The sequence below is a fragment of the Cetorhinus maximus genome, chromosome 3, assembly GCF_964194155.1.
Source record: "Cetorhinus maximus chromosome 3, sCetMax3.hap1.1, whole genome shotgun sequence".
In the NCBI taxonomy this organism is placed as follows: domain Eukaryota; kingdom Metazoa; phylum Chordata; class Chondrichthyes; order Lamniformes; family Cetorhinidae; genus Cetorhinus; species Cetorhinus maximus.
The window spans coordinates 81,834,198-81,848,048 of record NC_135881.1 but is presented as its reverse complement, the minus strand read 5'-3'; the positions used below and the strand labels follow the sequence as shown (position 1 = coordinate 81,848,048).

The following is a 13,851-nucleotide window of genomic DNA, read 5'->3' as shown; positions in this document are numbered from 1 at the left end:
TCCAAATGTTGGGTTTCAGTGCCTGAATTTCACGCTTGGCACAGGAGTGCAATTGGCGGTCCAGGAGTCGATGTGATATCTGCTTCCAACCACAATCGGCTCCTGACCCCAATGTCACGCTGGCTGGCTAATTAATGGCCAATGTGAAATGCATTGAGACTGGCTCAGTGTTGCCGGCGGGAGTGGGAGCAGGGCGGGCACAGGGTCCAATGGGCCAGTTGAAGGGGGAGTGGGGGGGGGGGGGGGGGGGGGGGTGGCGATGCTGGTGGTAGTGGTGGGTGGAAAGGGCGGCAATGCCCATGAGCACACTACTCCCTGAATGCCTACCTTTTCTTTTGGAGGCCAAAGAAGGTGTGGATGGAGGTAGCTGCCCAGGTGAACAGGCATAATGTTGTGCCCCACACTTGCCTCCAGTGCAGGAAAAGGTTCAATGACCTTTTGTTCTCTGTCAGGGTGAGTACTGAGTCCATTTGCAACTGTGTATAGATGTCTTAGTGGGTGGCAGGACTTGTTGGCACCCACGTGTGTGAAATGCAGAGTGCCAAATAGCACACACCCCTGTGCCTTGAGAGGTGGAAAAGTGTGCCTGGTTGGCTTGGATCAGGCATGCCATTGTGATGGGCACCTGCAGCTGTTTCTCTTTGAGAGAGGCTGCTTTGGACTGGCATGTAGAGGAGGAACTCGTGAAAGAACTTTCATCCTTACAGAAGAGGAGTCATAATACCCCAGGCACGAGGACGAGTGGGTGGAGGTGTGCTCAACCTCCTGATTTTGACACAGGTGGAGGAGGAAGCTCTGGAGACGGCCTACGAGCATGCAGCCAGGTCCGCAGGTCTGGGAGAGGCAGGGGAAGGAGGAAGGTAAGAGTCCAGTGACAGGGAAGAGACTGGGGTGGGGAGGGTATAAGAGATATAGGGCATTTGGAATGAGATGTTTAAATCAATAGTCCCTGTTGCTCGTCCATTCGCAATACCTCTGTAAGGCACTTGTCCATTGTGAGAAGCAACCAGAGTGCATACAACGTGACTTCATAATGATGTTGGCTACTGACATTTTCTCTTCCTCCCTCAGATGTGCCATCCACATGACGCCAAGCAGACCCTGAGGACCTACCCTTGATCCCCGAGGAGCCGCTTACAGATGCACCTGCATCATATCCTCCCTCCACACCAAGCACCAGCGAGGCACAGACACATCAATGGGCATTAGCGTGTCACATCAGATGGTACTGCACAGTGGTGAGGGCATATCATACTCACCTGAGGAGCTAGCAGAGACAGAGAGTCCAGAAGACACCCGCAGCCAGAGGATTGCCGGAGGACTGTACGATGCTGAGTTCGAAGCCGATGATACGCCTCTGGAGTTGTCCATCAGGCAGCAGATGGTGGGCGTCTAGTGGAATGCATGGGAAGATCTGGCAGCGAACCCTGAGAGTCTGTGTGTCATGGTCTCTGTCTTGGATGGGTCCATGTGGGACTTGAGCACTGTTTTGAGTCGGAGCTCTGAATGCACAGCTTCCTCCATAGAGAGAGTGGCAACACTCATGGAGATGCAGCTCCTGGATCTCAATCAGGGGTTTCTGGGGTTGCGTTCAGGCCAGCAAGCCCGCACACTGGCATCGACCTCAGCAGGTCAGTGCCAATGTGAGAGATGGATGTGGCACCTAGGAGCTCTGCTAGCTGCCCATCCATCTATGGTGAGCAGGGAGGTTCAAACCAACCTCATGTTGGCGGATGAGCACAGCTTGCATCTGCAAGTTGCTTTCAGGGTGATGTGGATGATGGCAGCAGCTCCTCTGCGCCACTGCCAGTGGCCATCCCATCTGATGAGACCATGGTGACTGAGGAGTGCTCAGCCACGGTGCTGGGCTCTCTTGCCCAGGTGGGGCCTGCACAGGCTCTGCCAGTCAAAAGATGGCCACCAGGGCCGACAGGGCATCAGAGTCAGCAGGCTGCCTCCAATCCAGCTGCTAGTGATGGGGAGGGGTGGTGGGGGGGGGGGGGGGGGGTGGTTGTGGGGTGCACCCAGACGTAGCACTCGCAAATGGAGCTTTAAGTCACTATGATCACAAGAGGGGTTGGCACGGGTGATTTATATTTCCTTGGCATGCCTGCGATGGCGTTAATGTGCTTCAAGGTTTGGAAAGGAATAGGCCTGAGAATCGTGTGTGACACAGAGAAAAGGATGCAAGATTTATTTCCGAGGCTGGACCTTGACATAAGGGTGACAGATTGTCTCATCAGGAAAGATGAGGCGATGGCACAGTAGTGGTATTGTCAGAGACCCAGGGTAATGCTCATGGAATTTGAATTCAATAAAAATCTGGAATTAAAAGTCGAATGAAACCATTGTTGATTGTTGTAAAAACCCATCATTAATGTACCTTAGGGAAGAAAATCTGCCGTCCTTAACCACATGTTACTCCAGACCCACAGCAATGAGGTTGACTCTTAAATGCCCTCTGAAAAAAAAAATGACCAAGCAAGCCACTCGGTTGTATCAAACTGCTACAAAGCCTCAAAAAAGTGTAAAGAACATATCTTTTTATTTCTGTTGGACTGTGGATTAAAATTACAATGGCTGCAGTTTGAAAGACATGTCTAGTGGAACAATGTGAGGGATATATACAATGTTGCTGTCCTGGAACCAAATGTGCCATGAAAGACAGGATGGTGCCAAGGAGGAGTCCGGTCTAACAGGGAACTGCCTGGCAATAACATTTTAATTGGCTCCTCCTTGACATTGAACAGTGTCAACCAGCAAACTAAAGACTGAAAATGCTGGGAAAACCACCTTGTGTCATCAATAAAGAACTGATAGGAACTTGGAAGACATTGCTCAAAATCAACCCATTGAATCTTGCACTCCAGAATTGGTGCTATTGAATTATTTTATCCCACACTTAAAATCCATGTTTTTTGTGTGTCTTATGTGTCTTGATTTGTGTGTGTAGGTATTTAAGAAGGAGTAGAGTTTAGGTTATGGAGTTAGAAATTAGCAGTTCATATTTATTTCTTTTGCCACTGGTTAAGACAGTTTGTTTAATAAACAGTTATTTACTTCTTAAGTTAGAAACCTGGTGCTCGTATTCTGCTAACCTAAATTAAACAATTAGGTAGTTTGACCAAACTTTTTTATATTTGTCGCGAATCGGGGAGCAGGGGGGCTTGATATTGTAGTGTACTTTCCCAGTGAGTCATGACAAAAGGAATGAACCGGATGGACCACCCAGCAGCGACCTAGGCACCAGAAACAACGACGGCAAAATCAGCCTTGTCAACCCTGCTAAGTCCTCCTGACTAACATCTGGGGCCTAGTACTAAAATTGGAAGAGCTGTCTCACAGACTAGTCAAGCTACAGCCTGACATAGTCATCCTCATGGAATCATATCTTACAGATAATGTCCCAGATACCACCATCAACATCTGTCCTGCTGGTGAGAAGGACATACCCATCGGAGGTGGCAGCATAGTGGCATACAGTTGGGAGGGAGTTGCCCTGAGAGGCCTAGATTGATTCTGGACATCATCAGGTCAAATATGGGCAGTGAAATCTCCTGCTGATTACCATGTACCACCCTCCCTCAGCTGATGAATCAGTGCTCCTCCATGTTGAACACCGCTTGGAGGAAGTACTGAGGGTGGCAAGGGCGCAGAATGTACTCTGGGTGGGGGACTTCAATGTCCATCACCAAGAGTGCCTCGGTAGCACCACTACTGATCGAGCTGGCCGAGACCTAAATGATATAGCTACTCGGCTAGATCTGCAGTAGATGGTGAGGGAACCAACAAGAGGAAAAAGCATACTTGACCTCATCCTCACCAACCTGCTTGCCGCAGATGCATCTGTCCATGACAGTATCAGTAGGAGTGACCACCGCAGTTATTGTGGAAATGAAGTCCCACCCTCACATTGAGGATACTCTCCATTGTGTTGTGTGGCACTACCACCATACTAAATGGGAAAGATTTCAAATAGATCTAGCAACTCAAAACTGGGCATCCATGAGGTGCTGTGGGCCATCAGCAGCAGCAGAATTGTACTCGAACACAAACTGTAAACTCATGGCCCAGCATATCCCCCACTCTACCATTACCATCAAGCCAGGGGATCAACCCTGATTCTCTGAAGAGTGCAAGAGAGCATGCCAGGAGCAGCACCAGGCATGCCTAAAAATGAAGTGTCAAGCTGGTAAAGCTATAACAGAAGACTACTTGCATGCCAAACAGCATAAGCAGCAAGTCATAGACAGAGCTAAGTGATCCCACAACCAACGGATCAGATCTAAGCTCTGCAGTCCTGCCACAATCAGTTGTGAAGGGTGGTAGACAATTAAACAACTCAGTAGAGGAGGAGGCTCCACAAATATCAAGAAATGGCTGAAGGCACTGGATACTGCAAAGGCTATGGGCACTGACAATATCCGGCAATAGTACTGAAGACTTGTGCTCCGGAACTTGCCGCACCCCTGGCCAAGCTGTTCCAGTACAGCTACAACACATGCATCTAGCCAGCAATGTGGAAAATTGCCCAGCTATGTCCTGTACACAAAAAGCAGGGCAAATCCAACCCGGCCAATTACCGCCCCATCAGTCTACTCTCCATCACCAGTCAAGTCATGGAAAGGGTCATCAACGGTGAATCAAGTGGCATTTGCTTACCTGCCCACTGACTCCCTGTTTGGGTTCTGCCAGGGTCACTCAGCTCCTGACCTCATTACAGTCTTGGTTCAAACATGGACAAAAGAGCTGAACTCCGGAGATGAGGTGAGAGTGACTGTCCTTGACGCCAAGGCCGCATTTAACTGAGTGTGGCATCAAGGAGCCCAAGCAAATCTGGAGTCAATGGGAATCAGGAGAAAATGCTCCACTGGTAGGAGTCATACCTAGCACAAAGGAAGATGGTTGTGGTTTTTGGAGGTCAGTCATCTCAGTTCCAGGACATCGCTGCAGAAGTTCCTCAGGGTAGTGTCCTCGGCCCAACCACCTTCAGCTGCTTCATCAATGACCTTCCGATCATCATAAGGGCAGAAGTGGGGATGTTCGCTGATGTTTGTACAATGTTCAGCCCCATTCATGACTCCTCAAATGCTGAAGCAGTCCATGTCCAAATGCAGCAAGACCTAGGCAATATCCAGGCTTGGACTGACAAGAGACAAGTAACATTCACACCACACAAGTGTGAGGCAATGACCATCTCCAACAAGAGAGAATCTAACTATTGCCCATGGACATTCAATGGCATTACCATCACTGAATCCCCCACTATCAACATCCTGGGGGTTACCATTGATCAGAAACTGAACTTTTATTAGCCATATAAATATTTTGGCTGCAACAGCAGGTCAGAGGCTTGGAATCCTTCAGCTAGTAACCCACCTCCTGACTCCCCAAAGCCTGTCCACCATCTGCAAGGCACAAATCAGGAGTGTGATGGAATACTCCCCACTTGCTTGGATGAGTGCAACTCCCACAATACTCAAGAAGCTTGACGCTGTCCAGGACAAAGCAGCCCGCTTGATTGGCACCATATCCACAAACATTCACTCCCTCCACCACCGATGCACAGTAGCCATAGTGTGTACCACCTACAAATGCACAGCAGGTATTCACCAAGGCTCCTTAGATAGCACCTTCCAAATCCATGACCACTGCCATCTAGAAGGACAAAGGCAGCAGATACATGAGAACGCCACCTAGAAGTTCCCCTCCAAGTCACTCATTATTTTGACTTGGAAATATATCGCTGTTCCTTCAATGTCGCTGGGTCAAAATCCTGGGATTCCCTTCCTAACAGCACTGTAGGTGTACCTACACCACATGGACTGCAGCGGTTCAAGAAGGCAGCTCATCACCACCTTCTCAAGGGCAACTAGGATTGAGCATTAAATCCTGGCCCAGCCAGTGAAGCCCACCTCCCATGAATGAATTTTTAAAAATCATTAAGGTGGCACTACCCTTGCCATCTCCTTGACTCTTTACATTGGAAACCTAAATGAAAATTCTCAGAATGAAGGCCTCCTTGGTCTCCTGGCCTCCCATAGGGATCCTCACATCGACCTCTGGCTCCAGGATGCCTGGCGCAAGCCAGCAAAATTTGACAATTGTGGTCACACACTATCTGCACGTTGAAGGAATGGAAGCCCTTTCTGTTGACAAAGGCACCCGGCTCCTCCTGGCGCCTTTTTGGGCACATCGATGGCTCCCTGGATGTGCAGAAACCCTGCCATTGCAGCAAAGCCTCTGGCTCACTCCGCCTGGCTGGCTTCGTCGGTCTGGAAGTGAATGAAGATACTGATCCTTTGGAGCAGAATGTCAGTTACCAGCTTAATGCAGCTTTGGGCAGCCAACTTTGGGCAGTGAGGCACCACATAGATCTCCACTGAGCCCTGGAAAGAACCTGAGGTATAGAAGCTCAGGGTCACAATCACCTTAAAAGCCAGTGGCATAGGCTGGCCACCTAAACAGTTAGAGGTGGTCTCTGGACCAATTATCTGGCATATGGAGATGACTGTCTCCCTGGAGTTGCGGAGCCTTCTGCGGCACTGAACCTCACATTGCTTTTACTGACTGTCTGTCTGTGGAGTCTGCCTACTGGCGCCTTCCCTGGACCCTTCTTCGTTGCATTTCCTGCTGGCCCTACATCCCTTGTGGCTATGCCTCCTGACCCCTGGGTCCCACTCTAGGATGCTGCCTACGGTCAACTGGCCCCCTCTCCCTTCTGCCCCTCTCCTCCTCTTCTGAGGAGGTCCCTCCAGCAGAGTAGATAATACCCAGTTTTTAAAAGATGAGTGCACAGGATTGAGCATTGAAGCCGCCTCTCGGCAGAGAGCCTCTGAAAATGCAGAGAAGTCAATGAGTTCTCCAGAACACCAAAAAAATGACAGACACTATCTGTGAACAACTCCAACCAACTCAATTCAAAACTCCTACCTACTCACCTTGCCTAGATTCTGTTCACCTTTTATCCCACTCTGGAGATAGAAATCATGAAAAATGTGAAGGCCGTTTGACTGAGTGCTCCGTGCTGTTTCGTTGGCCTTAATTGACCGTTTAATTTTTGGCGGGCGCGCTTCTGATTTCCACGCGCGCCCGCCGGCCGATGTCATTGCGTTCCATTTCACGAAGGATTGGGACTATCGCACGCTCACTCCGCAATCATAAAATTCAGGCCCAGGTCTTATTTGAATGCAGTCAGCAAGATGTGGTTGCCAAATAGGTGCCCTGCTGCAATTCAGTTGTGGGAGGGTGGGTATACTGACCAGTCCCATTGAGCCGGTAGGTGGGGTCTGGTCGGTGGTGAGGGGAAACCAGTTCCAAAAGGGGTTAAACACAGGCCATTAGTGGGTCACAGTATTTTGGTGGAGTTAGACAAAGCACTTGTGCTCCTCACGGCTCCACAAAAGCTTCCCTATAAAGTTCTGGGCCTTTTCTTAGGTGTTCACCAGCATTCTGTTTGAACCACAATTGTTCGACCCACAGCATTGGTATAATGGATGGAGCATACATGACACAGGCTCTGGAAATTTATATCTGAAAATTGCAAACAGGTTCCTACAACCAGTGTTAGGCCTTAATTAGCATATTTAAATAGCTTCCTGCACTCAACCCAATGCAAACAATGGGTGACAAAAATACCAAAGTTTTCTACCCCCAATAGTGATGTTGATTAGATAAAGGCAAAATACTGCGGATGCTGGAAAACTGAAACCAAAACAAAAAATGCTGGAAAAACTCAGCAGGTCTGACAGCATCTGTGGAGAGAAAGACAAAGTTAATGTTGTGAGTGTGTATGGCTCTTCTTCAGAGCTAAAGGGAAGTAGAAATGTGGCGAAATATATACTGTTAAGCTGGATAGAAGGCCAGCGATAGTTGGAGGCAAAGGAGAGATCGCAAAAGATGTCATAAACAAAAGGACAAAGGGTTGTTGATGGTGGTGGTACTGGCTAAAGGAGGTGCTAATGGTGACATAAAGAGTGGAAAGCAGAATGTGATAATGGCAGGACCAGGGTAAGCACTCTGGAAAGTGACAGATGGTGGGGGTGGGGTGGGGTGGGGGGAGGGGATGGTGATGGGTAAAAAGATTGAAGAGGCTAAAAGCTGGGTATAAAACAATGAATAAAAATGAGAATAAATTTTAAAAATAATATGAAAATAAGTGGGATGAATGAATGAATGAATAAATAAATAAATAAAAAAAAAATAAAACAATAAAAATGAATGTAGAAAAAACGGAGGGGTTCAAAATGGGGTGGGGATGGAAGAGAGACTTCATGGTCTGAAGTTGTTGAACTCAAAGTTAAGTCCAGAAGGCTGTAAAGTGCTTAAATTGGAAGATGTGATGTTGCTTACTTTGATAAGCCAAAAAATTTACCAAAAGATGCAAATTTTAAACCAAATCTTGATTCAACATAACATGTGGCCAATATGTAATTCTGTTCCTGCTGGCAGTGTCTCCCTGGACAAAAAGGATTCTCAGTTCAATTGCAGACGTATCCCAACCTCTCCCAGCTCTGAAGTACTCTCTACCAAGCTATGAACTAAAATTGTGCACCAATTTGCAAGTTATATCAGAGAATATGTTACTTGGTCCTCCAACACAACTGAAGGTTTGTAAAATAAAATCAAGTTTACCTGCACTCGAGTGACATGGAGATACATAATACAAGCAACCAGGAAACAAATGCAGAATACCAGGAGGACAAGGACCACGGTGCTCCTAACAGAGAAACAGGAAAGGTAACATGGACTTATTATGAACAAACAGCAACCTTTTTAGATTTGAAAGAAATGCAGTTATATTAAAGAAGTATAGAGAATACTACTTACTGTGGTATTATGAGAAGGTACAGAAGGCCAAATAAGGCAGCAAGTATCAAGGAGAGGATGACTGCACTGGTAAAATATTCATCATGAAGTTGATGATACTGAGGGTGGAAGAGTGAAAGAAAATTTTACTGTAAACTAGGAATAAATGACTGCATCCATCATGGAGGATTCAGGGGTTAGACAGATGAAACTTTAACATGCTTATTTAGAAATGGGCTGTATTTAACAAAAATAATTTCAAAATAAGACACCATCATAATTCTCCTTCTGACAGAGCTAAGAATTAACATTGATATATTGGCCCAGATTTTGCAATCAGTAGCAAACAAATAGCGCTCATCATTCATTGTATTTTCATTTGCCCACACACCTGTGTGCTTTTATACTGTAATTTGTGGTAATGAGAAAGCAAAAACAGCAAGGGCCATCCACAATGGATCTGGAACCTATCTGAGCAGATCATACAAGTGTCTCATATTGAAGGCTCCTCATTGAGACACAGATGTAGGTCACAAAATTATGCATTCGTAGTGCCCATAGTTTCGGTGCTAGAAGTGGTGTTTTGGTACCAAAATGGAATCTGTGCCATGTGTGCACACTTTCAGTGTAGCCTGCACTAAACGACATCTTACTAAGGGTGTTCGCACAGGTGTTAAGGGTATGCACTGGAAGTATGCAGAGATTGCAAATCAGTTAGCGTGAAACGTTGATTTGATGTCAGTTCTGCCATTTCAAACTCACTGTTCCATCTACAGACCTCTCAAACTTGCATAGATGAACATGTGTTTTGAGGAGTTGCTGACAGTTGATGAAGTCTGCAGGGACTGCTGCAACACATGGAGAAGGCAATGGTTGTGGCTGCAAGGGTTTTCGTCAGGCCACTTGCTCCCAGTCATGGGTGTTGTAGTTGCCATTTTCCTTGGGCTGTAATATGTGAGTTTGTGAAGTTCCTGGTTCAGTTGTAAGGGTATGGCATTTTTAGATGAATTCACTGACCTTGGCCACTCGTGTGGCACTACATCCATATCCTCAGCATGACGCTGTTTGCATTGACCTCTGTGGCTATTTGCTGCTGTCTAAATGGTTATTTAGGTCTCCTGCTCCCCCTCCACCACCACCACCCTCCTGCACCGCCCTCCCACCGCACCCACCACCAACCCCCCCACCTCCAACCTTGTGGGAAGAAGAACTCTCCTCCCGTCCACCATTAGAGCCTTGAGTGCCGCATCAGAAAATCTGGGAGCCCACTCTCATGTTGCACCATCTTTACTCTTCTGTATGTCAGACACTCTTCTTTAATGTGTTCCCATTCTTTCTTCAGCCACAATGCACCTCCCTTTCAAATGGTGCAGGCTGGCTTTAAGTGGCATTAGCCTTGCATAAACTTGGACCCCATTGAGACATGCAACCACTCAACACCATATCTCGCACTGGACTGCAGGCCTCTATCATTTAAATTTGCAGGCACCAAAAAGTGTGTGTGGCATGCACTACTTTAAACAGGCATGGGTTAATCACACGCCACAATTCTGATGCCCGTATTTGGAGGCTATTGAACCTCTAACCAGCAGTCTAAACCAGGAAGCGTAAGTTAGAATATTTAATTTGATGTTAAATCATGTACAGAAAACAAAATCAAGAGAGGGTAATAAAGATGCGATTAAGGAAAACAATTAAAAGATGCAGAGAAAGAAAAAGAAAAAGTAAAACAAAACGTTCCCTATTTTAATCTATTAAAATCTCCAATAGTTAATATCTGAAGAAATGAGACTACACACTTGTAAATGTAAACTTTCAGTGCTGGAGAGGTTGTTTGGCATTAATTAAGACTTACATGTCATTAAAAAATTCCCTTATGCATGAATGGGTGTGCCTAACTACTTTTGGTGTGTTTAGTATGTAATTACCACATCATCACACCTTTGCTCGTATGCAAACTCTGAGTCTCTTGATGAGGTTCCGAGATAGCGAAGCTAGTGCTGGAGCAGGTCAACTCGGACAGCAAATTCCTGATTTTCCTGTTTAACTAGGCATGTATGGATGTTGGAAGTTACTGTCCAAATTATTCCTTAATAATGATGAGCACAGTTAGTCTCATCATTATTTCAACTTCAAAATCTGGGCCATTACATGGAGAAGAGTGAATTATATATACAAAGTATAATTTCAAGTAGGACTATATGAAATGAACAAGACATGGCTAATGCAATATGCTGTACTTTTCAATTATACCTGAGCATGGTGCAAAAATTAAGCCCCTGGTGGAATTCAAGGCTCTTTGTACACAATGGAAAGTCAGGAAGAAGACACAAACCCCCACAAAATATTAGAGAGCAGTCAGTATTCATTTCTCAAGAAAGCAAACAACATGGGCTATGCTTTCACGATATTTGTCACATCTGGATGGTGCTGGCATGTCCAGAACATGGAGGGAGCAGAGCCAATACACACTGATAATGGGTTGGGCAGGTGCGGTATCATTGTATGCACACATTAGAATCAGTGGGCTCAAATTCCCTGCACTTGAAAATGCTGTTTCATCAGTCATCAAGGAAAATATAAAATAGTCCACCTAACTGCAAATACTAACAAGCCAGTAAATTCCAGTAATGAGTCAGTCTCTACCTAAGCAAAAGGGAATCATCTCAAACTGGGAATGCAATGTAATTTAGGGAAATTATGATCCTCTAAACTGCCACCTTTATCACCGCTACTGTTTGTGATTGAATTTCTGCCTTGTAATGTATTAACACCACTCCTCGGCTCCCTATGGCTATAGATACTGGAGTACAAGTACTTGGACTTGTTAGTTTCTGGTATTATCATACTGTTATGTCACATAGTGTAAAAGCGTTTTTGTGTTTAGTAAAACGTTCTCTTCCTCTAAACTGACAAGACTACACATTCAATTTCAATAACATTTGATAGTCTGACATCATATAATCCCATAAAAGTCTGGCTTCATGTCAGGTGACAGATTGAAACAGCAGAAAGAAATGCTGACAAAGCTCAGCTGCAAGTATCACTGGAGAACCCCCCTGATTTTCATCCCGCTAATAAAATTAGTGAGTTACATACTTCAGGAATGGTCTTGAAATTGTGAAGAATTAAGTTAAAAATAGTCCTAGGAGTCTTTGTTGAATCAATACTCAACATGTCCAATCAATGCAGTGCAGCAATTAACAGAGTCAATCAAATGTTCAACAACATAACCAAAACAGAGGTGTCAGCTGTGGCTCAGTTCATAGCACCCTCACCTTTGAGTCAGAAGGTTGTGGGTTCATGTCCCACTCCCGGAAAAAAAAAAAAAGAAAGTCAAGAACTGTGAATGTACTCGAAAGAAAAAACATAACCAAAACAACAGAATACAGGTTAGAGAAACTGGTAATCTCTGCACAATGCTCTGGTCAAACCACACCTTGATTATTGTTAAAGTCACCAAGTCACAAAGGAGATATTCAAGCATTGGAGGTGGTGCAGAGAAGAGGCATAAAGCTGATCCGTTGTGTCATGTATCTGCATTATGAGGAAAGACTTGAGTAATTTGGGTTTTTCAGCATTGAAAAGAGATGCCTGAGAGTGACCTTATAGAAACATATGATAGCTAAGAGACTGGGAAAGATAAATCTGGAACATTACTTTAAATTAAATTAAAATGATAGGACAAGGTGACATCGGTTCAGCCTACTAAAAGATAAAGTTTAGGACTGATATCAGAAAATTCCCCTTGTCACTAACAGTTGGAAGAGACCATTAGATAAATTAGTGGATGTTGTGGATGCATTCTTACCAAATTGGCTGCTTTGTCCTGGATGGTGTCAAGCTTCTTGAGTGTTGTTGGACCTGCACTCACCCAGGCAAGTGGTGAGTATTTCATCACACTCCTGACTTGTACCTCATAGATAGTGGACAGGCTTTGGGGAATCAGGAGGTGAGTTACTCATTGCAGGATTCCTAGCCTCTGATCTGCCCTTGTAGCCACAGTATTTATATGGCTAGTCCAGTTCAGTTTCTGGTCAATGGTAACCCCCAGGATGTTGATAGCGGGGGATTCAGTGATGGTAATGCCAGTGAATGTTAAGGGGCAATGGTTAGAATCTCTCTTGTTGGAGATGATCATTGCCTGGCACTTGTGTGGCATGAATGTTACTTTCCACTTGTCAGCCCAAGCCTGGATATTGTCCAGGTCTTGCTGCATTTGGACATGGACTACTTCAGTATCTGAGGAGTCACGAATGGTGCTGAACATTGTGCAATCATCAGCGAACATCCCCACTTCTGCCCTTATGATGGAAGGAAGGTCATTGATGAAGCTGAAGATGGTTGCGCTGAGGACATTACCCTGAGGAACTCCTGCAGTGATGGTCTAGAACTGAGATGACTGACCTCCAACAATCACAACCATTGACTCCAACCAGTGGAGAGTTTTCCCTCTGATTCCCATTGACTCTAGTTTTGCTTGGGCTCCTTGATGCCACACTTGGTCAAATGCTGCCTTGATTTCAAGGGCAGTCACTCTCACCCCACCTCTGGAGTTCAGCTCTTTTGTACATGTTTGAACCAAGGCTGTAATGAGGTCAGAAGCCGCGTGGCCCTGGCAGAACCCAAATTGAGCATCAGTGAGCAGGTTATTGGTGTGCTCTATCTATGCTGAGAGTTTATTTCACACACTTGGAGGCTCAGAGGTTGGATCCGCATTTTGGTACTCTGATTTGCCACTTATGCTGTGTTACTTTGGAGCTACAATGAGGATCAAGATGATCAGTAGCAGTACCACCAGCAGGAACAGCAGCAGCAGCAGCAGCAGGAGCAGTGCCAGTAACAGCCTGTTACTCAAAGACCCACATCTCCACAGGAAAGGGGGCATCAGCAGAGAGGTGCAGCTCACAGGAGACCATAACAAGCACTCGCAGGCCACTAGCAGAGGATAAGCTTTCTTGAAATGTCAGTACACGTGTGTCTCAGAAAGCTCCTGGTGTCATGTCAGATGGTAGCAGATATTTGCAGCCTTCTGAAACAAGA

General features: G+C 45.8%; 1 protein-coding gene across 3 annotated transcripts in view; it reads right to left on the bottom strand.

Moving 5' to 3' along the window:
- The window catches only part of LOC144678751 (adenylate cyclase type 1-like), a 429,196-nt gene that overhangs the window by 122,197 nt on the left and 293,148 nt on the right, over nt 1-13,851 (bottom strand). For all 3 annotated transcript variants that reach the window (XM_078538612.1, XM_078538615.1, XM_078538613.1), the window contains 2 exons: nt 8,830-8,927; nt 8,635-8,719 (listed from right to left, as the gene is read on the bottom strand). In XM_078538612.1, the coding sequence (XP_078394738.1) occupies nt 8,635-8,719; nt 8,830-8,927 (183 nt within the window). The remainder of the gene's footprint in view (nt 1-8,634; nt 8,720-8,829; nt 8,928-13,851) is intronic.